This window comes from Molossus molossus, unplaced genomic scaffold (genome assembly GCF_014108415.1).
Source record: "Molossus molossus isolate mMolMol1 unplaced genomic scaffold, mMolMol1.p scaffold_m16_p_18, whole genome shotgun sequence".
NCBI lineage: Eukaryota > Metazoa > Chordata > Mammalia > Chiroptera > Molossidae > Molossus > Molossus molossus.
Genome location: NW_023425353.1, coordinates 22946761 through 22969398, shown reverse-complemented (window position 1 = coordinate 22969398; position 22638 = coordinate 22946761). Strand labels below are relative to the sequence as shown.

Genomic DNA, 22638 nt, shown 5'->3' with positions numbered 1-22638 from the left:
GAATTAGCATAATCAGTGGGTATTACAAATATTTCCTTCCAAAATTAGAACCTCAAGCTCCCTGCATGTTACTACTCCTATAACTCATTAGGCACATAGCTATTTGCTATAAGAATTTCTGTGCCCGGAATGATGTATTGAAAAATAAATATGAATCCAGACCTTACATTCCCAACTATGAGTTAAGTGTGGAGACAGGATAAGAACTTTTTTTTGGTTGTCTTTTTTTTTAATCCTCACCCGAAGACATTTTTGCATTTATCTTCAGATAGAGTAGGAGGGAGAGAAGGAGAAAGAGAGAGAGAAACATTGATGCAAGAGAGACACTTTGAGTGGCCGCCACCCACACGACCCCAGCCGGGGCCAGGGACAAACTGCAACTGAGGTACATGCTCTTCGCGGGAAGTGAACCCAGGATTCTCTGGTCCGTGGGCCCACACTCTAACTGCTGACCCAAACTGGGCAGGGTAGAACATTTTTAGGCATAAAAGGTAGGCATGTTTTTCTTTAATTTCCTCTTTATTAGAAAGTTATTGGAGGATGGCTCCAGCAAAATGATGAAATAAACTATGAATAAGAATGAAAAAAAGAGAAAGAGAAAGAGAGAGAAAAAGAAAGATGGAGATTTCAGGAGGGAAGTAGCCAAGAAAAGCCATGAAACTCACAGATTATCTTCTATACAGACAATACTGTACACTGATTAATATTAAATGAAAATCTGATACATTGATGTCGGGAAGGTAAGGAAGAACTAATTGAGCCACATTCTACCTAACATAAAAGAAATTAATAGATACCATCTTAAAATAATAATTCAAAAATTACAGTATAGACACATTGTGCAGATAAGACCTGAAGAAATAGCTTAAAGAATCAAAATCGTTGCTCAAAGAAAACAGATGCAGAATTTAAAAGAATGGGACAGGAAACCAATGTTTTGCACCAAAATTGTTTCAGTCATATCTTTCAAAATATATGCATTTATTATTTTAAGAAAAAGAAAACCCATCAGTTGTTTATACTTGATCTAGAAGTACCACTTCTACTGATCTACCCAAAGGAAATCAGATATGCTGTCAGCCGTACGTGCATTACTGAGACACCCCGAGAGCAGAGCCTCGGGGACCTGGTGACATAAGGACAGTGTATCCGAAGGATGGACGGAGAGCGCGTAGAACAGACTTAGTGCCCTTTCCACCAGGTACTGTTAAAGACGAAAAGTCAGATAAAAGAAGCTGCAGAAGATTGTTCAATTTGTATATAAAGAAAGCTGGCCAAAAATTGCCAGGATTTGTGTGTACGTGCAGTTAAAAGTATAGGGTCACATGACAGCTTAGATATGTATGGATGCCAGAGGCAGAAGATGGGGGGTGGATGGAATGGTGAAAGTTTTTAGCTTCAATAAATTGAAACATACATACATATGATAAATATGGATAACATCAATCTGTTGTTAATAACAACCATCCATTGAAGAGGTGTTGATGAATCTGAAGAGGATGGAAGGTGTGGGAGGAAAGGGAGATGAAACTACATAAATACAAACAGCAGACGTTTGCCCCAACATCTTTATGTGAAAGTGTCAGTTTACTTATTCAGATAAATACCATTAAACCATTTAAAAATACAAAGGGTATAAAAAGTGAAGTGTGAATTGCAAAAAGTAAAATATAAAATTCAATGTGATCCCAAGTCTGTTGGGGCAAACTTATGTATGTTTAGGAAAAAAACTATTACAAACATTAATCTAGAATTTTGTCACTGGTATCTCTGCGTGTTGTGATCGCAAGTTTTATGGGGATTACAGAAAGTCATAGTTTTGGTGATTCTCCCTCACCTTCAATGTTTTGAGATAATTAAGTATTATAAATAGCCATGTATTATTTTATAATCAGAATAAATTGTTCCAGAAAAAGAATCCACTCTTGTCTAAAATCCAAGTTATTAGTACCCGTGACTGACTTAGCACCTTAGTTTCAAAATCTAGATGTTAATGTCTTCTCACCACTCTTTTCTGACAAAATATTTAAAGTTAATGTTCTAAGAAATCTCCAAATTTCCCATATACAGTGTAAATTTCCTGAAAACAGAAATAACATGACACTGTAGGTCATTAATACTCTTCAGACATCAGCATGTTTAAGATCATATTTTCGAAGAAACTTAAATATGCACTGAATTCTACTACTGTGTTCAAGAGCTATTATTATTATCAATACTGTAAATCACAGTATGAAATAATAAACACACAAACAAGCCCCAAGGCAAAAAGAATGAGCATAGTTATTAAGAGGATTATACACACTTTTATATCCCAAATTAAAATGTCATGTTACCTGAAAATCAAGAGTATTAAATCCTACTTATCACCATTGCTATTTGCAGTAAAACTTTAATGTGCTGTGTACCATGTATTTAAAAATAAACACAGCCCTGGCTAGTGGGGCTCAGCTGGCTGGAACATCGTCCTGTGCACTGAAGGGTTGTGGGTTTGATTCCTGGTTAGGGCACATACTTGGGTTAGGGGATCAATCCCCATTTGGGGTGAATACAGGAGGCAACCCACTGATGTTTCTTTCTCACATTAATGTTTCTCTGTCTCTCTCTCTTTCTCCCTTCTTCTCTCTCTAAAATCAATTAAAAAAACAACAACAAATCCTCAGGAAGGATTAAAATAAAAATAAACACAAAGTCACACCTTATGAATATATTACACATTTTAAAAAATGTACAAAATAGGTATGAGAAAGATTTATGATATAATTAAGAAAGATAGCAGTAGAGTTGAAGAAACCTGGAGCAAGGAGACAGGGTAATATTATGAAATCAAAATTCTCTTAAATAGCTAAATCATAGAGTGTGGGAGAAAATGCCCTAACAGCAAAAGAATCAGCATTTTATAAGAAAAGAAATAATACATTTAAGCGGTGATCGGAAACAGTTTCCATGGAGAACAGCCTGTCTGAAATCAAGCCTGCAGAACAGACACACTTTGGACAGTAGAGAAGGACAGAAGAAACGCCACGCGCAAAGGCGGTGATGCAGGAGGGATCAGGACACGCTGAAGGACCAGGGTCACGCATTTTGGATGGAGAACTGGGGAGTGAAGAGGAGGTATAAATGTCAAAATAGAACCGTATTTTAAGGCATCATGAAATTCTGAAAGGCAAATCTGTATTATTAAATAGTGGGCATTAGACTAGGCATTTTATTCATCCATTGAATGTTATTTATTGAGCAAAGCCTATGTACTAAGCACTGTGATAGGGGCTGAGGATACAAAAAGAAGTCAAAAGAGGCACCATTATCAACTCTATTCCCTATGCTGTACTTTACATCACGTGACTACTTTGTAACTATCAATTAGTGCTTCTTGAACCCTTCACCTTTTCCACCCAACTCTCCAGTCCCCCTCCCCTCTGGCAACCATCAGTCTGCTCTCTGTATCTATGAGTCTGTTTCTACTTCATTTGTTCATTTGTTGTTGTTCTTCAGATTCCACATGTAAGTGAAATCACATGGTATTTGTCTTTCTCTATTTCACTTAGCATAATTCCCTCTAGGTCCATCCACGCTGTCACAAACGGAAAAATTGTGTTCTTTTTTATGGATAAGTAATAGTTCCCTGATAATATCGGTATTGTAACCTTTTTTTATCTACTCTAAACTAATACAAAATAATATTGAATGTAAACTATAATTTAAAAATAAAATAAAAATAATTTTGGCAGCAAATATCATAAATTCAAGGGATTCTAGAAGACAACGTAGTACAACCTGGAATAAAAAGAAAAAGAGGCACCATCTCTGCCCTAATGATGCTCACAGACTAGTGGAGAACACAAACACTAAATACAGTCACAAGATGTGAAATGACATCTTGACACGAACTATGAAGAATTTGCCAAAGCCGCACGGCTCGAAGAAGTCGATTGTTCAGAAAGCGGTGTAGAGATGGCACGAGACTGGTGCTGTGGGGAACAGCGCCCCTGGCGGGCGGAAGAGAACGTACAGAGCCCGGGAAGATGTGAGGAGGTGTGGAGTGACATTAGAGGCCTGTAGACAAGGCAGGGTCACCACAAAAACAGCTCAACGGGATCTTCGCTGTGCTGATGGGAGACCTAGGCCTTCAGAATGTGGGAAGCGAACAAGGTTCTTGCCCAAGGTGAGACAATGCTTGTTTAAGTAACTTAAAATCTCCAGGTACCCCAGCTTCAGGTTTAATACTCGTCCTGCCGAGCAGTCCTGCCACCCGTGACCAGAGCTTTATACTCGCCGGACGGATGGACGCAGAGGTGGAGGATACACATGGAGGCCAGAGACACGGGAATGGGAGCTTGGCCATAATGAGAACACACTGGTCCAAGCAGGATGGAATAAAGGGCTGGGCCCTTAGACTTTACCCATGATAAAATATATTAACCTTTTCCCTGGCCAGTTTGGCTCAGCGGTTAGAGCGTCGGCCTGCGGTCCAGAGAGACCTGGGTTCGGTTCCCACTAAGGGCATGTAACTTGGTTGCAGTTTGTCCCCAGTCCTGGTTGGGTCATGTGAGTGGTAACCACTCGATGTGTCCCTTTCATGTAGATGTTTTTCTCTCTTCCTCTCTCTCCCTCCCACTCTATCTGAACAAAAAACAAAAAAAAATGTCTTCGGTGAGGATAAAAAAAAGATATTAACTTTCAAAGTCAGTAAATATTATTTTAAACTATAAGACTAAGATTTAATAAAACTGACACAACTCTTTTACAGAAGCAGAAGTATAACCTGTACAACCTTTTTATAAGACAGTATTCACATGTTTTTTTAAGAAGGGACATAGCTTTGTCCTGAAAACTTCTTTTCTAGGAATTTATAAATACTTATAATCACAAAAAGTAATATATTTGTGTATAATAATACATATTTGTATCATATTGATATAATATACTCACACATATGTTATATTAACATATGTGTATATTTACATTTGTGCTCACAGATTTGTGTAAAAGGAAGTTTATTGCAGCATTATTTATCATTATAAAAGTCTATAATCGAACTTTAGTGTCAATCAATAAGGGAGCAATTAGATAAATTGCAATACAGATACAAAATAAAATGGTACACGGCTATTAAAAGGACTGAAATAGATTTACAGGTGCTGACATTCAGGAACCTCCACAATAGAATGGTACGTGAAAGCTGGCAGGGAGTGCACAGACATGTACACACCGTGTGCAGCGGTGTGTGTGAAACAGACTGCTTCTAGAAGACCATGGAAGGACCTGGTAATTAGACATTTCATCTGGAAAGGAGAACATGTCAGCTAGAAAATTTTTCTTATACCTGGATATTTTTTAATCTGGTATAATTATTGTTTGTTCTGAAACAGATGAGTAAGGATTCTGGACCAGGGCGGCAGTGGTCAGTAAAGAGAGCAGGGGATGTTTGTGTTCTAGAAGCATTTTAGAGGTTAGCTCTATAAGGTTTGGTCAAGAACACAACCAAGAGGGAAAAAGGAAAGTCAAGATTACGATCTGATGTTTCACTCTGAGGAGGAGCAAGGTAAGGAAAGAGAGAAGAAAAATCCGGTGGAGAATGAAGAGGTATGGCAAGTGCGGTTCTGAACATATTGAGTCTAAAGCTGTAGCGATACAGCCAAGAATTATGATATTTTTCTTTTACATTCTTTGGATAAAAGTCTGTTACATTTGGATATATTTTTAATAAAAGAAACTTGAGCTACTCTATTGTGGGTCAGTGGTTGAGCGTTGACCCATGTACCAAGCAAGAGGTCACCAGTTTGATTCCCGGGCAGGGCACATGCCCAAGTTGTGGGCCCAATCCCCAGTGGGGGGCATGCAGGAGGCGGCCAATTGATGTTCTCTCTCATCAATGTCTCTCTCCCTCTCCCTCTCCTTTCTTCTCTCTCTAAAATCAATAAAGAAAAATTATTTTAAAAAAACTTGAAAAGGTCTAGTGGTTTTCTCTTTTTATAAGTAATTTAAACCATTGTTTTGCTAATAGGTGGGAAATGCAGGACCAATGCAATAGGGCGCAGCTCCCATGGTTCCCTGTAATAACGTGCGTGGGTAGAAGGCACTAGCACTTTCCACTGTGTGATTATAGAATTTATTCTTTGCTCTCTCTGACCCTTTCTCTGCCAGTAGTATCCTGATCTTTCTGTTTCCTAAAGTTGGAACATGCATATCAACAAATTTCACACAGTCATCCTTACTTTATATCCTCATCGTTGGCAAAAATCACGACGGCCCTGGAGTTGGGGGTGTCCAGGAGCTGTTTGATAATTCTATCAAAGTCAATGGTTCTGTCTTTGCGCTCTTGGGGGATTCTCACGGACTGGGCAATGCAGAGCCCACCTGTTCAAGAGAAGAAAGCAGACTGTCAATAAAGTTCTTGCAAAGATACTGAAGAAACCAGAGAAAGTAACTAGGGAGGAAGAGAGTTTTAATTCTGAGTGCACAGCACTGTCTTGGTGATGTTGCTGAATGAAAAAGGCTAAAGACATTATGCAGAATCCTGAGTTATTGTTCATACTTGGTGCACCTTCCATGGTATTGCCCAGCCTCATTCTCTTTGTAATGTACTTGTACATGCAAATTATGCCCAGGGATACCAATCATTGATTCCGGGGAGGTAGGTTTAGGTTCAGAAAGTGGGTGGGAGGTCTTTAAATTAATGCAAGATACTACAATAAAGCTACAGTAAATAAGCTATAATAAAAATAATAAGAATAGGTAAAGCTTATGTTTGTCTCTGTGACTTTTCTAGAGTTTGCATTGCAGGATTTTTTTTTTTTCTTCAAACCCATCCCAACTTTTAAAACTCAGAACCAATGAAATAAATCTAAAAATAAAACAATGACACAAACACCACCAACTACTATTATAAATCACATTAACACATTTTTATTTACCATGTACTATGTGCCTAAGCCACAATTGTTTTATGTATGTTATCTCATCTTTAAACTCTTATAAGATAATATTACCCATTCTATGCTAGAAGACAAAAAAAGCTAAGTAAATTAGTTTACTCCAGGATTCTCAGAGTTGTTATATTAATTGACATCATGAATTTCAAGGCAGAGAAATATGCCATTTACTAAGCAACTGATATACTCCCCACAGCTCCATCTCTTGCTTATTAGTAGCTCCTGGGTCTAGTATTCTAAATCATCCATGGGTCAAGAGGAAGTGTCAAGGAAAATTAAGAAAATATTTTTAACTAAATGAAAATGTAAGTGTAGCATATTAAAATACATAGATTATAGCTAAAGTGGTGTTTAGAGGAAAATACACAGTATTAAATGCTTATATAAGAAAAGAAATCCAAAATAAGTCAACCAAAGCTTCTAGTTCAAGAAATAAGTGAAAGAATAATATAAACAACTTTATGCTAATAAATTTAGCAATTTAAATGAATGGATGAATTCCTTCAATGACACAAACTACCCAAACTAACCTTGAAGACTAGAAAACCTAAATAATCTTATATATATATTAAAATACCAAATTCACAGTTAAAAAATTATTTTCATAAATGAAACATCCAGGCTCAGATATTTTCACTGATAAATTATACCAAACAGTTAATAAATAAAAAAAATATAATCTGCACAATCTCTTCCAGAAATTAGAAGAGGAGAGAAAAATCTGTCATTTCATAAGATCAGTATTACCCAAATACCAAATCAGATAAAGATATGAAAAAAAAATAAAAAGACCTATCATTCATGACCATACTTGTAAAAATCCTAAAAAAACTACCAAAACAAATACAGCAATGCATGAAAAAGGGTAATACATCATAAACAAGTGGATTTCACCCAAGGAATGCAAGGCGGATTCATTGTTCAAAATTCAATTATAATTTGCATTTTATCAGAATAAATTTTTTAAAAAATCACAGGATCACCTTAAGATATGCAGAAAAAGGACTTAACAAAAGTCAGTATACACTTAGGATAAAACCGTGAAGTTAGATTAGAGAAGAAATTTCTTAGTCTAATGATAGGCACCTGAACAAAGCCAACGTACAACAAGTACCAAATTTAACAGTAAGAAAGCACATGGCGAGACCGCCCTCCTTTATCACTCCTATTTGTCCTTGTTGGAGGAATGAGGAAAGAAAAAGAAACAAAAGGCATGCAGGTTGCAAAAGAAAAAATAAAAGTGTCTCTACTTGCACATGACAGGATTATCTATGTAGAAATCTACCCCCCTCCAAAGATACTGTCCCAAATCTCTTAGAACTAAAAAGTGAGTTAAGCAAGGTTGCAGTGTTTGCATTCAAAATACAAAAGTCAGTCATATACCTATATATCTTCAATGAACAAATGACATTTTAAACTAAAACCAATGTTATTAACAATGTCACTCAAAACACAATGCTTATTTATAAGTCTAACAAAATATGTCTAGGACCCGTATGTCAAAAACTATAAAATATGGCTAAACAAAATTAAAAAATAATTTAAATAAATTCTCTCCAATTTTATCTATAGCTTCAATGCAACTGTAATAAAAACCTCAAGCTTTTTAGCCCTGGCTGGGTGACTCAGTTGGTTGGCATGTCGTCCTCTATACCAAAAGGTTGTGGGTTTGATCCCTGGTCAGGGTACATACTTAGGTTGTCAATCAATCAATCTCACTCTCTCTCTCTCCCCTCCCTCCCTCTCCCTTTCTTTCTCTAAGAAAAAAAAGTAAGTAATTCAATGAACATATCCTTGGGTGTGGATTAAAAAACAACAAAACTGAAGCTTTTTCAAAATATAGAAACTGCTAATTCTAACATTTATACAGCAAGACAAAGGTACAGAATAGTCAAAACAACTCTGAAAAATAACAAAATTGGAGAACTCAAGACTTACTATCAAGTTACCATAATTATGACAGTATGGGACGGGTAAAATGATGGGTGCTGAGAGATCAGTGGAATAGCAAAGAGGCCCAGAAATAGACCAACATAAATGAAGTCACCTGATTGCTGGCACAGTGCAAAGGAAGTCAATGAAGAAAGGATAGTCCTTTGCACAAATAATGCTGAAACAATCGGATATCCGTATTCAGAAGTAATGAATTTTGAAATATACCTCACACCGTATCCACAGATTAACTCCAAATGGATGAGAGACCTAAGTGTAAAATCTGAAACTAGAAAACTTTTAGAAGAAAATGGAAAATCTGTATAACTTTAGGTTTGGCTTTGAGTTTTTAGATATGACAACAAAAGCACAATCCATAAAAAAAAAAAAAAATGATTAATAGGATTTTATAAAGATGTAAAACTTCCATTCTATGAAAAACAGTATTAAGAAAATGAAAACATAAACCAGAGACTGGAGTTGGTGGAATCATATATCTAATGAAGGACTTGTATCATTTGTATATAAAGAACTCTTAAACTCAGCAATAAAAAAACAAACAACTCAAAATGGGTACGACATCTGAGTAGACACTTATAAGATTTAAAGATGGCAAGTAAGCACATGAAAAGATGCTCAATATCAGTCATTAGGAAAATGCTAATCAAAACACAATACTATATCATACAAACCTATTAAAGTATTTATGTTTTTTAAAGCTAACAATACCAAATGCTGGCGAAGCTGCAGGGCAATGTGAACATTTGTTCATTGCTGATGAGAATACACGATGGTACAGCTGCCTTGGAAAATTGGCATCCCAGAAATGTTAAGTACATAATTGACATTCCAAGCAGAAGTTCCAGTCCTAGGTATTTATCCAAGCGTGTTGAAAACTTATGTTCACACACGTGCATCCACAGATGTTTAGAGCAACTTTATTTGTAATCACTAAAACTGGAAACAGCTAAGACATCTGTCAACAAGTGATGGATAGACAAACTGTGGTACGTCCACACAACAGAATACGCCTCAGCAACAAAAAAAGAACTACTGATTTGTGGAAGAACATGAGTAAATGTTAAATGCCTTTTGCCAAATGAAAGAAATCAAATAATAAAAAAAAAACAAAAAACTGCATAATGTTGTATTCTCTTCATGTGCAGTCTAGAAAATGAAAACAAAACCATAGGCGTGGAAAGTGGATCAGTGGATGCCAGGGTTGGGAGAGAAGGAGGGGTGATGAAAAGGGATTTGGGGGTATAGACACTTCTATATGGCATTGTGGTGGTAGACACACTACTCTGTATACCTGTCCAAATCTTAAGAACACACCACAATACTTCAACTCTACTGTTTGAAAATTAAAACAAACAAGAAAGGCTATCGAAGGGTCCCAGAGTGGAATGCAGACTGTGACAAATGAAATCTAAATGTATTAAAAATGTATGAGGAACTTTCACTGAAGGAGATGAGTGAAAAAGGAGTTGACCTAGATAACTTGAAAAAGGGATGTTTGATTGGAAATGCTAAGACTCTAGGACGAAAGACAAAAATAAGTGCTCTTAAAACGGTTCTTTGATTTGTAAATGTTTCACAGGCATATGAGTTAGCAATTTTGGATCTACTTTCCACACTTCAGTTGGGAAAAAAAAACACAGTAAATAAGTTATAGATATTGAGAGAAAGAATTTATATATAAGCAAAAGAATAAGGGTAGGATGAACCATGTGGTGCTAGAGTCAGGAATATCAGTGTAAACTCAAGTTAGAGAGAGAAACAGAGAGAGACAGAGAGAGCGAGCGAGAGAGGGAGGGGCAGGCTTGCATGCATGGGTTAGTATACACATATATCCTAGCACTGAGACAGACTAGAAGTAATGACACCCCAGAGCCACCAGCAACCAGCGCCCACATGTTGGTTTTGAAAACCATCTTTCAACCAAAAGAGCCGAGTCTCTCTAGAGAAAGGGCTATTCTAAGGTTGGGACAGGGCACACACAAGATGAGACAGCAGTGTCAGGAAGCAGGAAGTACCACGGAAAAGAGAGGGGGCATACCCAAAGAACAGAGGAGCCACCTGGAAGCATCCAACGAAAAAACCTCGGACAATACGAACAACACACGAAATAACTAAGGTATTGAATGATTATCCAAAGAATACAACACACACTTATGAACGCATCCGGATACAAATAAATGACTAAACAAAGAAGAGAGAAGGAATAAATGTTACAAAACAATTCCAAATAATAAGTGTAGAATGAAGGAGGGAAATGGACATCACTGTTAGAACATTATGCTGATCATTGCTGCGCATAAGACCCACTGGTAAATGCTAAAGTGAATGTGGGAAACTGTAAGGAAACACGGAAGGAAGACGTATCTCCCCGTACATATTTACTGCTTACTCTGGAGGTTTTAATATATGCCTGCAACTTCTTTGATAATCGCCCTTGGAAGAGATGGAGATTAACTTCCCAACCCCTACCCTTGAGTATAGGCTGGACTTAGTGACTTGCTTCTAAAGAATATATTTCAAAAAAAGAGAGAGTAACTTAACAGTGGAGAAGTCTGGCTGACACTACTTAAACCGAATCACTAAGTTAACATCACTACTGATAAGTCATGTTGATTTCATGAATCCCCTCATATGATGTGATAAGGGCACCCCATTTGTGTTTTATTCTTCCCCCAAATCCAACACCCTTGTTGAATCATGAGAAAATACCAGAAAAATCCAAATTGAGGGACATTCTATAAAATACCTGACTTGTGATCCTTAAAACTGTCAAGATTAGGAAATAAAAGCTGGGGAACTAAACACTGAATTGGATCCTGGGACAGAATAAAGGACATTTGTGTAAAAGTTAGTAAAATCTGAATAAATTTTGTAGTTGAGTTAATAGTGTTTTTCCATTGCTAATTTCTCAGTTTTGGTAAATTTACACTGCTTATTTACATGTGTAGTAACTGGGAGAGGGGTATATGGGAATTCTATTTGTGTAGCTCCTCTGTAAATCTAGAATTATTTCAAAATAAAAATTTACACTTATGAATACATATATGTATAATTCTATCTATCTATCTATCATCTATTTATCTAATTATCTATCTATCTACTTACCTACCTATCTACCTACCTGGGTAGGTCTTATCAATAATAAATTCTTATTTAGTAAGTATTAGAGCAAGTCCAGGAATCTGAATTTTAACAAGAGATTTAATTTAGGTCAGTTCTTATCATGCATTAGTTCATCATGCATTAACACACTCATCTGTGGTCCCACCTCAAGAGATTCTCATCACTGGTTTTGGCTTCTGAATTTGCATTTCTAACAAACTCCCAGGTGATGCTGATGCTGTTGGTCTGGGGACACACCTGGGACCACTGCAGTAAGGTATACTGCTGTAGTGGCCGGGGGTTTTGAGAAACATTCACTTAGTCTCTCCAAATTGGTTGTAGCCAACTCAGGTAAAAGAAGGATTAATGCATGCATATTCTAGCCAAACTTGTTTAGGGACTTCTTAGGATAGATGTCATGCTTTGTTAGAAGGTTTACAATGCTGAAGAGAGATAGAGAGATAGAGAGATAGAGAGATAGATAGATAGAGAGAGAGAGAGAGAGAGAACTCCTGGGTAACGGTGACCAGTCTCGATGCCATGATTTCCCCCAGTCTGGAAAACATCACAGAGCAGGGAGGGGTAGAACCATCTGCAGACTGTCCTGGGCCTGCTGAGGGAAGAAATAGCTACTATACCACCTTTTGGGCAGAAGAAGGGGCATAATTCTGGATAGAAATCCAGCTTCCTATCAGGACTCAGTTGCAGCTGAGTAATTAAACAAATTAGAACAAACTACATTAGGTGATGAGGTTAGTGGAAGGGCAGACTGCACTCGTGGACTTGGGGTGCACCCAGTGTGTGCTGGGGGAAGCCTTGCTTATAGTTCTGTGATTGCAGAATCCAGAGGCTCACCCCCCTCTTACAGACAGCTGCCCATAGGTGAATGAAGTCAAACAACTCAACAGAAGAAAGAAATTGGTGATTAACATGGTAATTCGGATGAACATGTTCATAAAGTTAACGTAACAAAGAAAGAAGATTGGAAAACAGGATGAGAGAAACATGCTGTTTTGATCTGCTCTTGGAGGGTTTGAGTGTTACCTACTGGAAAGAAAGTCACTTCCTTTGCCTCAGATTCGTAAGAGCATACAATAGGTTTAAACACTTAACGGATATTGTACGTAGGTAACTTCCACCCAAGTGTTCAATTCAAACCAAGCATGCAATGACGGAGTGAGTCACTGTAAGAAAATAATGCAGGTTTTGTTTGTCTTCCGGCAAGAAAAGAAGTGGTCCACACACATGTACACACCACCCCTGGTGTTTGGATATCCACTAACCTCTTTCTCAGTAATGGTGACAACTCAGCCCACTACATTCTCCTCTGATATGCAACCCTATTTTCATCCCAAGATGCTGCCCTACTGAAGCAGACTTATTGCTTGTGTTCTAGCTTAGTCCCCTGCAGTGGACTCAGCTTGCCCGCTGTTGGATCTCTGATGTTGCCTGGTCACCACAGTATATGCACAGACTATACTGAGAAGATATTAGTTCTACATCAAGAGCTGAAGAATATGACTTTTCTTTCTCTGACTGGCTTATTTCATTTAGCGTAATACTCTCCAGGTCCATCCATGCCGTTGCAAAAGGTAAGATGTTCTTCTTTTTTTATAGCTGAGTAGTATTCCATTATGTAAATGTACCACCACTTTTTTTATCCACTCATCTATGGATGGGCATTTGGGCTGCTTCTAAATCTTATCTATTGTAAATAACACTGCCATGAACATAGGGGTGCATATCTTCTTTTGAATTAGTGTTTCAGGCTTCTTTGGATACATTCCCAGAAATGGAATCATTGGGCCACAATGCAGTTCCATTTTTAAGGTTTTGAGGTATCTCCATTATGCTTTCCACAGTGGCTATGCCAGTCTGCATTGCCACCAGCAGTGCAGAGAAGGATGAAGAGATTAACCAAAGGAAAAAGAAAAAGAGAGACTCAGCGACTCAGACAACAGTGTGGTGATTGTCAAAGGGAAAAGGGGGTGGGAAGGTAGAAAAAGGTACAGGGGAGATAAATAATGATAGAAAGAGACTTGACTTGGTGTGATAAACACACAATACAATATACAGATGATGTATGGTAGAACTGTATCCCTGAAACCTGTGTAATTTTATTAGCCAATGCCACCCCAATAAATTCAATAAAAAAATATAAGTTTTGAGGGACATTTCGTTTGCATGTGAACACGAAATAGAGACTGGAGTGACAGTTGGCACTGCAATTGCCAAATTCATTCACACTTCTGTGAGGAGCAAACATGTAGGACAAATTGGACAGTATCTTCATAAATGTTGCAAATGAAGAGGCATGTCCCAGACAGGACAACTCCATTTATGACATGCCAATGACATGTCATCTTTGACTGAGAAAGCTCGCTGTTAGTGGCTTGAGCAGATACAAGCCACTGAGGTAATGGAAGGAATTTCTGAGTCCCAGAAATCGATTTGCTCCTCAGTCTGAAGCTGCAGACTGGTCAGTTTTCTGTCTGCCTGTGGTGGCTAGCAAATCTGTAACAGCAAGAAGAACCTCAGGAGTCAGACCACGGATGGTTTCCTTGAAAAATTCTTCTCTCTCAAATGGTTATGGATTCTTTTCCATCTAATAAGCAGAAACACTAGGAAACCATTTAAAGTTTGCTACTCAATTCTGTCCGAGCTTAAATACAATACAGTTCTACTGATCATTTGGTCTATTATTTAGACAAGTCAATTCAATTTTGCAAATATTTATTGAGACTCTATTATTTGAAATGCTTTCTAGAATTTTTTTTTAAGCATAATATAAGAAAGAAGTAGAAGGTAGCCTTAGAAATAACCTCGTTCAATTTTTTCATTACAAATGGGGAAACTGAGGCCCAGAGAGCTTAACAGGAATAATATTAATCACAGAGGAAAGACAGCAATCACTGAGGTCTGTCTCTGTGTCACATACCATCCTGAGTGCTTTATATCATTCACATGATCAGCAGTCATACAACCCTATGACTCTGGGACCTGGGCTGCAAACACTCCCGTTGGGACAGGAGGAAATGGAAGTATCTGGAGTTAAGTAACACATCCCAAGTCACAAATTAAATGGCAGAGGAGTGCTGGGATGTTCATTGTCCTGTTCTTCATGCTAAATGGCACGACAGCACTCCTGTCTTCGTCTGTATACTTTACAAGTAGAGGGGAGAGCAGGACGTTACACAAGTAAAAATTGATGGACTTTTGCCCATTTGTGATCAGAGTGTTGGTCTTCCTTTTGTTGAGTTGTATGAGTGCTTTATATATTCTAGCAATTAACCCCTTGTCGGATGTATCATTAGCAAATATGTTCTCCCATACAGTAGGTTCCCTTTTCATTTTGATGCTGGTTTCTTTTGCTGTGCAGAAGTTTTTTAGTTTGATATAATCCCATTTGTTTATGTTTTCCTTTGATTCTCATGCCCTAGGGGATGTATCGGTGAAAATTGTGCTACATGTTTTGTCTGAGATTTGGCTGCCTGCATTTTCTTTTAGAATTTTTATGGTTTCATGAGTTACATTTAAATCTTTTATCCATTGTGAGTTTATTCTTCTATGTGGTATAAGTTGGTGGTCTAGTTTCAGTTTTTTGCATGTGCCTGTCCAATTTTCCCAATACCCTTTATTGAAGAGACTGTCTTTTCTCCATTGTACGCCCTTGTCTCCTTTGTCAGATACTAATTAAGCATAATGGCTTGGGTCAAGTTTTGAGTTCTCTGTTCTGTTCCACTGATTTATATGCCTGTTCATGTGCCAGTACCAGGCTGTTTTACACAAATGGCCAAGAGATATAAAAAAATGCTCAGCGTCACTAATCATAGAGAGATGCAAATTAAAACAACTATGAGGTTATCACTTTACACCTGCCAGAATGGCTGCCATCAACATCAACGAACAAGTGCTGGCGAGGGTGTGGAGAAAAGGGGACCCTAGTACACTGCTGGTGGGAATACAGAGTAGTGCAGCCACTGTGGAAAATACTATGGAGTTTCCTCAAAAATTTAAAATTGAAACTGCCATTTGATCCAGTGATCCCACGTCTAGGAATATATCCTAAAAAGCCTGAAACACCAATCAGAAAGAATATATGTACCCCCATGTTCATAGCAGTGCTATTTACAATTGCTAAAATCTGGAAACAGCCCAAGTGTCCATCAGTTAGATGAGTGGATAAAAAAGCAGTGGTACATATACACAATGGAACACTATGCAGCTGTAAGAAAGAGAGATCTCTTACCCTTTGAGACGACATGGAGGGACCCTGAGAGTATTATGCTTAGTGAAATAAGCCATTTAGAGAAAGACAAGGATCATATGATCTCATTTATATATGGAAATTGATGAACAAAATAAAATGATGAACAAAATAGATCCAGAGACATGGATGAAGGGAACACACTGATTAACCTCAGAGGAAGGGGGAGGGGGCAAGGGAAGAGATAAACCAAAGGAGTTATATGCATATATACATAACAATGGACACAGACAATAGTATGATGGGGGGCAGTGCAGGAGGGGGAGAAGTGGACTAATGTGGGGGGTAAGGAGGATATCTGTAATACTTTCAACAATAAAGTAAAAATTTTAAGACACGGATGGACTTAACCCATCTTGTTAGAACAATCACCAAAGGCTTTATGAAAGACATTCCGTCTCAGATGGGTCATTTCACATTTGTGGAGGGTGTTTGTGGAAGGATAGTAGTGGACAGAAGAGACAGGTCATTTTGGATACAGTTGTCCAACCTGTCTTCCCCACTTCTTTCTTTGGGAATAGATTATTGGTTTGGCTAAGGGTGATGAAGTTTCTAGTCCCAAACAATAGCCTATCAATAATCACCAAGGGACTAACAACCTGCACCAGTGTCCCGTCCTCTTTTCAAAGCAGGAGTGACCTTGTTATCTGTGTAACAGGCAGAGATTTTCTGGAGACAGTTATGGAAAAAAACCTGTCCTTTTGGGGAGAGAGACAAACTGACCCCATTCTTCCTCCAGCTTTGTGGATGTTATGTCTGGAGCTCTTATTGTCCTCTTGACACCACTGGGCCACAAGCAAAGTGATAAAAACCACCACATTAAAGTGGTAAAACAGAGACAGCAAGAACCAGAGTCCCTGAGGCCACACAACACTGAGCAGAACAAATAGCTCCAGCAACCACTTCCTGATATTCCGAAAACAAACTGCCTCTTTATTTAAACGACAGGCAGTCAGTTTTCTGTTATTTGAACCTGAACACCCTCCTACTTTATCCTTGCCTTCAAAGAATTCCAAGTGCAGTACAGAAGGGGGAGACAATTCCTGAAAGTGAAAGAATTTCAAGGAAAGCAAAGACAGACCAGAAATTACCCCTGCAGTAGGGATGATGGGGAAACAGTCTCATGGGCACCTGCATGGGTTTGTGGACAAGAATCTTCTGGGAGAAGGAGACAGCGTGGAAGAGAGTGTGGAGTCATATGGACATTGGAAATAGGTGGAGGAAAGTGGGAAATAATTTTGGTGATAGAAATATATTTTGTTGGTTGGCCCGGCCAGTGTGGCTCAGTGGTTGAGCATCGACCCATGCACCAAGAGATCGCTGGTTCGATTCCCATTCAGGGCACATGCCCAGGCTGTGGGCCCGATCCCCAGTGGGAGGCATGCAGGAGGCAGCCAATCGATGTTCTCTCTCATCGATGTTTCTATTTCTCACGCCCTCTCCCTTCCTCTCTCTCTAAAATCAATAAAGAAAAAAAAAAAGAAGAAGAAGAAGAAGAAGTAGATTTTGTTGGAAGCCTGGGACTTAGGAGTTCAGGGCTCTTGACTTTTCTTAGTCAATAACTCTGCATGATTATTGGCATGTCCTCTCTGGACTGACGAGAGGAAGAAAAGGAGGAAAGCAGAAAGCAAGGACAGGCAAACAGCTGAAGAAAATGCTCAGCAACCAGCATATAAATATCCCTTTGGGGAGCATGGAGAGATGAGCTTGCCTACAAAAAATGTAATAAAATGTAATAGTTAGATTGGTGGTGTTTGGGTTGGATGGCACGACTTTGTAAGACAAACTCAAGAAACTCTAGGCTTGGACAAGAAGCCTTCGGCTTGTGCTCCGCAGTGGGACCAGGTCTCTCTCTCACTGAGAGCAGGACTCATGCATTCTCTGCCCATTATATCTCCCAGGCAAGAATCCTGGGGCAGGAAGTCTAAGTGAAACATGTCCAGAAATTTTCCCAAGAATTTGCATCATACTTTGGGAAACATTGAGGCTTAAAGCAACCTTGAACCGATCCATGTATATTCTAGCTGATGGGATCATAGAACCTAAACACTGAGATACCACTGAGCAAAATCCTCCCATTTTAATGATGGCGAAAACCATCTGGAAAGGAGAAGAGACTGACCAATGTAGCATCAGAGACGATGCTCTGAAATTAAGCTGTTTTGATTCCTAATTGGATCATCTTTCAGCTGGTGATTTACTTCTTTTGCCGTTTTACATCCACGCATCCATTCAAAAAAATATTTGCTAAGCATCTGCCATGCCTCAGGCACTCCTTTAGTTGCTAAGATATAGAAATCAACACAGAAGACAAAGGTCCTACTCTTCCACATGGGAATATATACTTATAAAGCTGGTTTCCCTCTAAATTATCATTCAGAACCGTGATGGCCTCCACGGTTGCTCTGAATTTAGCTTACTAATTAAACCCCACTACGGAACGTCAAGTTCTTCTTGACAGCTGATATCTTGGCAGGTCATGAGTGGGTTAATCAAGGATGTGCTCTGATTCAGGAAACCTTTGGAAGGCAAGCTGCTCCTTCCCCTGAACGACGGCGAAGACGTTGGCTGATTTTTTGCAGTCACTGTGTTCCCTGTGGCTTGAGCAGCCTCAGCCGTCAGAATCAATTGTCACTTGTCTCCAAGAAGCAGCTCTGTGCGGATGTCCCCCTAGGATCCCTGGACAATAAAAAGGAGGTCAGCTCAGGAGTCTAAAATGTGGCTGATATTTCCAAACTACTGTTTGCATTTGGAGTTTTCCCTTAGATGTTTTGGGAGAAATGGAGCAGGCCTAGTTTTTGATTCATTTTAAATCTTGAAAACTAGGGGATAATAGGATACCCCGTCTGTGTGGGAATCCGCCCAGAGAATTCAAATTCAACTGGAGCTGCGGGCAGACGCATTAATATAAAGAAATACTATTCCATTGTATTTCTAGGGCCGTGTTTCTAAAGATGTGCTCTTACATTTGTGAATTCTCTAATAACCTGTGTGTACGTCTCACAGTAATTTTAGCAATCATTTCCATACTATTATTTTCCCTGAATAAATTAATGTGATTTATGTTATTTTTATTGGTTCTTTTACTAAAGCAATATCTTTCCCCCATAATGACTCTTTGTATTGGTCCCCAAATTTTTTAATTCCTCCCATCTTATTTGAATACTACCAAGTACTATAAGAGGTGGGGAAAGGTGGGAATACTATCCATTTTATAGATGAGGGGGTAGGAGCTTGGGAATTAAGTTGATTGAGCCAACACTCTATAGCTAAAGTCAGTACCAGGATAAAAACTGAGAATTCTGGTCCTCAATCCAGAGCTAGTTCCTTGCCAGCTCTTAGGAACTCTGCCGAGATCCCCCCCCACCTCCCACCCCTTACACTCTCCTCCATCACATTCCTCTCAATGAATCAATAAAACAGAATAAGTGGGATGCTTATAACTCCTGTGACTATCTAGGTTATCAAACTCTTCTGAATAGTGCACATTTTCGTTAAGTCTTTTACAACAGTATCCTTTCATTTCATGAATCAGAGCCAGCTATGTGAACTCAACCTCTCTACACAAATATCTCTCTTTGCATACCTTTAGAGGAGAAAAATAGAGACTTCATCCTGTCACTAGCAAAGGGAAAACTTGTACTCAGATCGCAGGCTTGCTCTCCACGCTTGATGGAATGTTAACACAGAATTCAACGTTGTAAAGCAAAAGAGAAAGCATTCCTTTCATATGATTAATGCTATCAATATGGATAGCAATTTGCCATACTGGGTATCAAAGTTAGAATGAGATGACTAGCTGTCATTGGAAGAGGGACCTCTGCATACTAGAAGATAAATTGAACTTAAAGAAGTTGCTATTCTCATCGCTTTTCCTGCAGCTCTCTTCCTCTTCTCCTTCTTGTCTCTGCTAAGATATATTAGTCCTGCAGCAAACTCCTGTTCTCTTAAGACTTGAAAAAGTACACATCAATAAAAACCATGTAAAAGAATTTGAGTGTTTATCATTGTTTTAGAAACCTTGCTAGTTATCAGTATGTATGTCCCAAAGCAAAGAAGTAGAAACAAATAAATCCTGCACTGAAGGGTTTTGAAACATGTCACCCTCATCATTGTATCAGGCTCAGAGACATGTTTCCCCTCCCTCAGTGGGGCAGTCAAGGCTTTATGCCAGCTGATGCTTCCTTACACACAACAGGGAAATAACGCCCGTGGTTAACATCATGTCTTCATGTATGTGACTCGGCAGGTGGCTTTGTATAATTGCTTCCCAAGATCCAGGAGGTTGATCAAACAGTTAACAGGAAGGAGGAAAGAGTTCTTTGAGTTTTCCAAGGGTCTTGGACAGAACAAGACACTTGAAATAGATCCCCCTCGTCTTCCAGTTTACTGGTCTGCCATTGAAGTCTTGCTCAATCTCTTTGTTTTCTACAGAATTCCCACAAGAAGACAAGCCACAAACATAGCTACTTTCTGAGTTCTTAAGTCACTTAAGAGTTTTAAGAATTTACTGCAATAAATTTCTCCAGGCAGGCCTGTGTATCATTTACAAATGAGAGAAGGACTTATTAATAGGATTATTCTCAAGATCAACTGATTCACCTCCTTCCACAACATGAACCTTGTTGGTTTAAAGGGAGTGCAAGCCTTCTGTCCAAGAATTAGGAAACAGATTTTTCTACAACTGTCTTCCAAGTAATCTACCCAAAGCTGCACCTGATAAAGCTGAAATCCTGTTCTAAGAAGGTGTTAGCTGTTAGTATTAAACCAAAATGACCTTTTTATCTCAGCACATCTTAAAACATACTTGTCTTTTTTGATATATACTTATGATTTGATGATAGAAAGAAACATTTTTATTCTCAAGCATAGAGTATTATTCAAAAAAGTAAATAAAACCACACTTTTAATGACCTCAATATAAACCATTTGCAAGTCTTGAAAGAAGAGAGTAAGAGGCATGTATCCAGATATCCTCAAATCCTGGAAAGAGACATGAGTCATTGAGTGATTATATAAAACATGACCAGTTTTTAAAGCTTAATGTTTTCACACACACACACACTCACTCACACACTGTAAGAGAGCATACAGCATGATTTTCACCTTTGTCTTTGATACTCAAAGGTTTATTGAAACTAAAATCTAATGAGAAGCCTAGATACAATGCATAAAAATAAAACCAATGCTTTTGAAGCAGCTGGACTTGCAAACCAATTGCTTCTGATGAACTGAGTTCCAGGCTAGTATCAGAGCAACACCCACAAGGAAAAATGTGATAGAACAAACACTTGTAGACATCACATGATTTCTATCCAGAGTATAGTAAGTCAGCAATGACATGAACCTCAGGTTTACCAACTTGCCTAAAAGCAGCCAAATTACATCTTGAAATGTGATTGCACAAAATACAGTCTAATCAATGGGATGTTACATGTTTAACACGAACTAATACACATAATCCTGTAACAATGAGTATAGGTTCTAATTTAGGTTGAGCCAAGCAATCACCATTGTGATCATGTGAGCTCTGAGCACTAAGCTAGCTCTGGCAAGTGTCCTTCCCTAGAGGAAAAGGCACATCTTTTGTCTCATTCGAATACCTTGATTAGAAATTAGAACCAGGTCTGGGTTGCTATATTTTGGACAAGACTGTAAGTTAAAGGAACCAAAGGAATGCACATGACCATCCATGTTCACATGTGGTGTGGATTTACCCTACATTCCTGCTAAGCATACTATATGGGCTTAGGCTCCAAAAGTTGTATCCATACTAAAATAACCCTTAGACTTCAGAAATTACTCTAAGAAATAAGTGGGAAGAAGACAAGTCCATAAGGAAAGATGCTAACTAAAAACATGGTCATGCATAGAGAATCAGAAACCCTCTTTTCCTCTCAGACAACAGCTAGAGCTGCCCTGTCAACAGGAGATTGACATCACACTTTACAATCAAAAAAGGCAAAGTACTATCCCGAAAGTAAAAGGATCTGAAATTTCAGCAGGCCCTAGAATATACAGAGTTCAGCCTGGCACTCTGGGGTACATGAGTTTATATAGCTGTTGTGAGCACAGACACATTGTGCCATCCAACATTTTACCCCCAGTTCTTCTACTACCTGCACATTTTTCAACCACCTATCCTTACAATTTATGGTTTTGTGCACTTGCAGGAAAAGCACACTAGTAATCATGGAAGGCTTACTGTGTATAAGACCCTATTTGGTACTCATGTATGATCTTCATTCAATAAAACCACATAACAAAACTTCAAGTTGACTCAGAGGCAAACTGGGATGGGGTTGGCAGGAATCATCAGGCAATAAGAGGTGTGCTGTTTGTAAGAAATTTTTAAAAGAAACAACAGAAAGTCATCTGCTT

The 22638-nt window shown here is 38.5% G+C and overlaps 1 protein-coding gene across 2 annotated transcripts in view; it reads right to left on the bottom strand.

The window, feature by feature from the left end:
- The window catches only part of GRM7 (glutamate metabotropic receptor 7), an 842682-nt gene that overhangs the window by 400280 nt on the left and 419764 nt on the right, over positions 1 to 22638 (bottom strand). For both annotated transcript variants that reach the window (XM_036266781.1, XM_036266782.1), the window contains exon 3: positions 6219 to 6360. In XM_036266781.1, coding sequence (XP_036122674.1) covers positions 6219 to 6360 — 142 coding nt within the window. The remainder of the gene's footprint in view (positions 1 to 6218; positions 6361 to 22638) is intronic.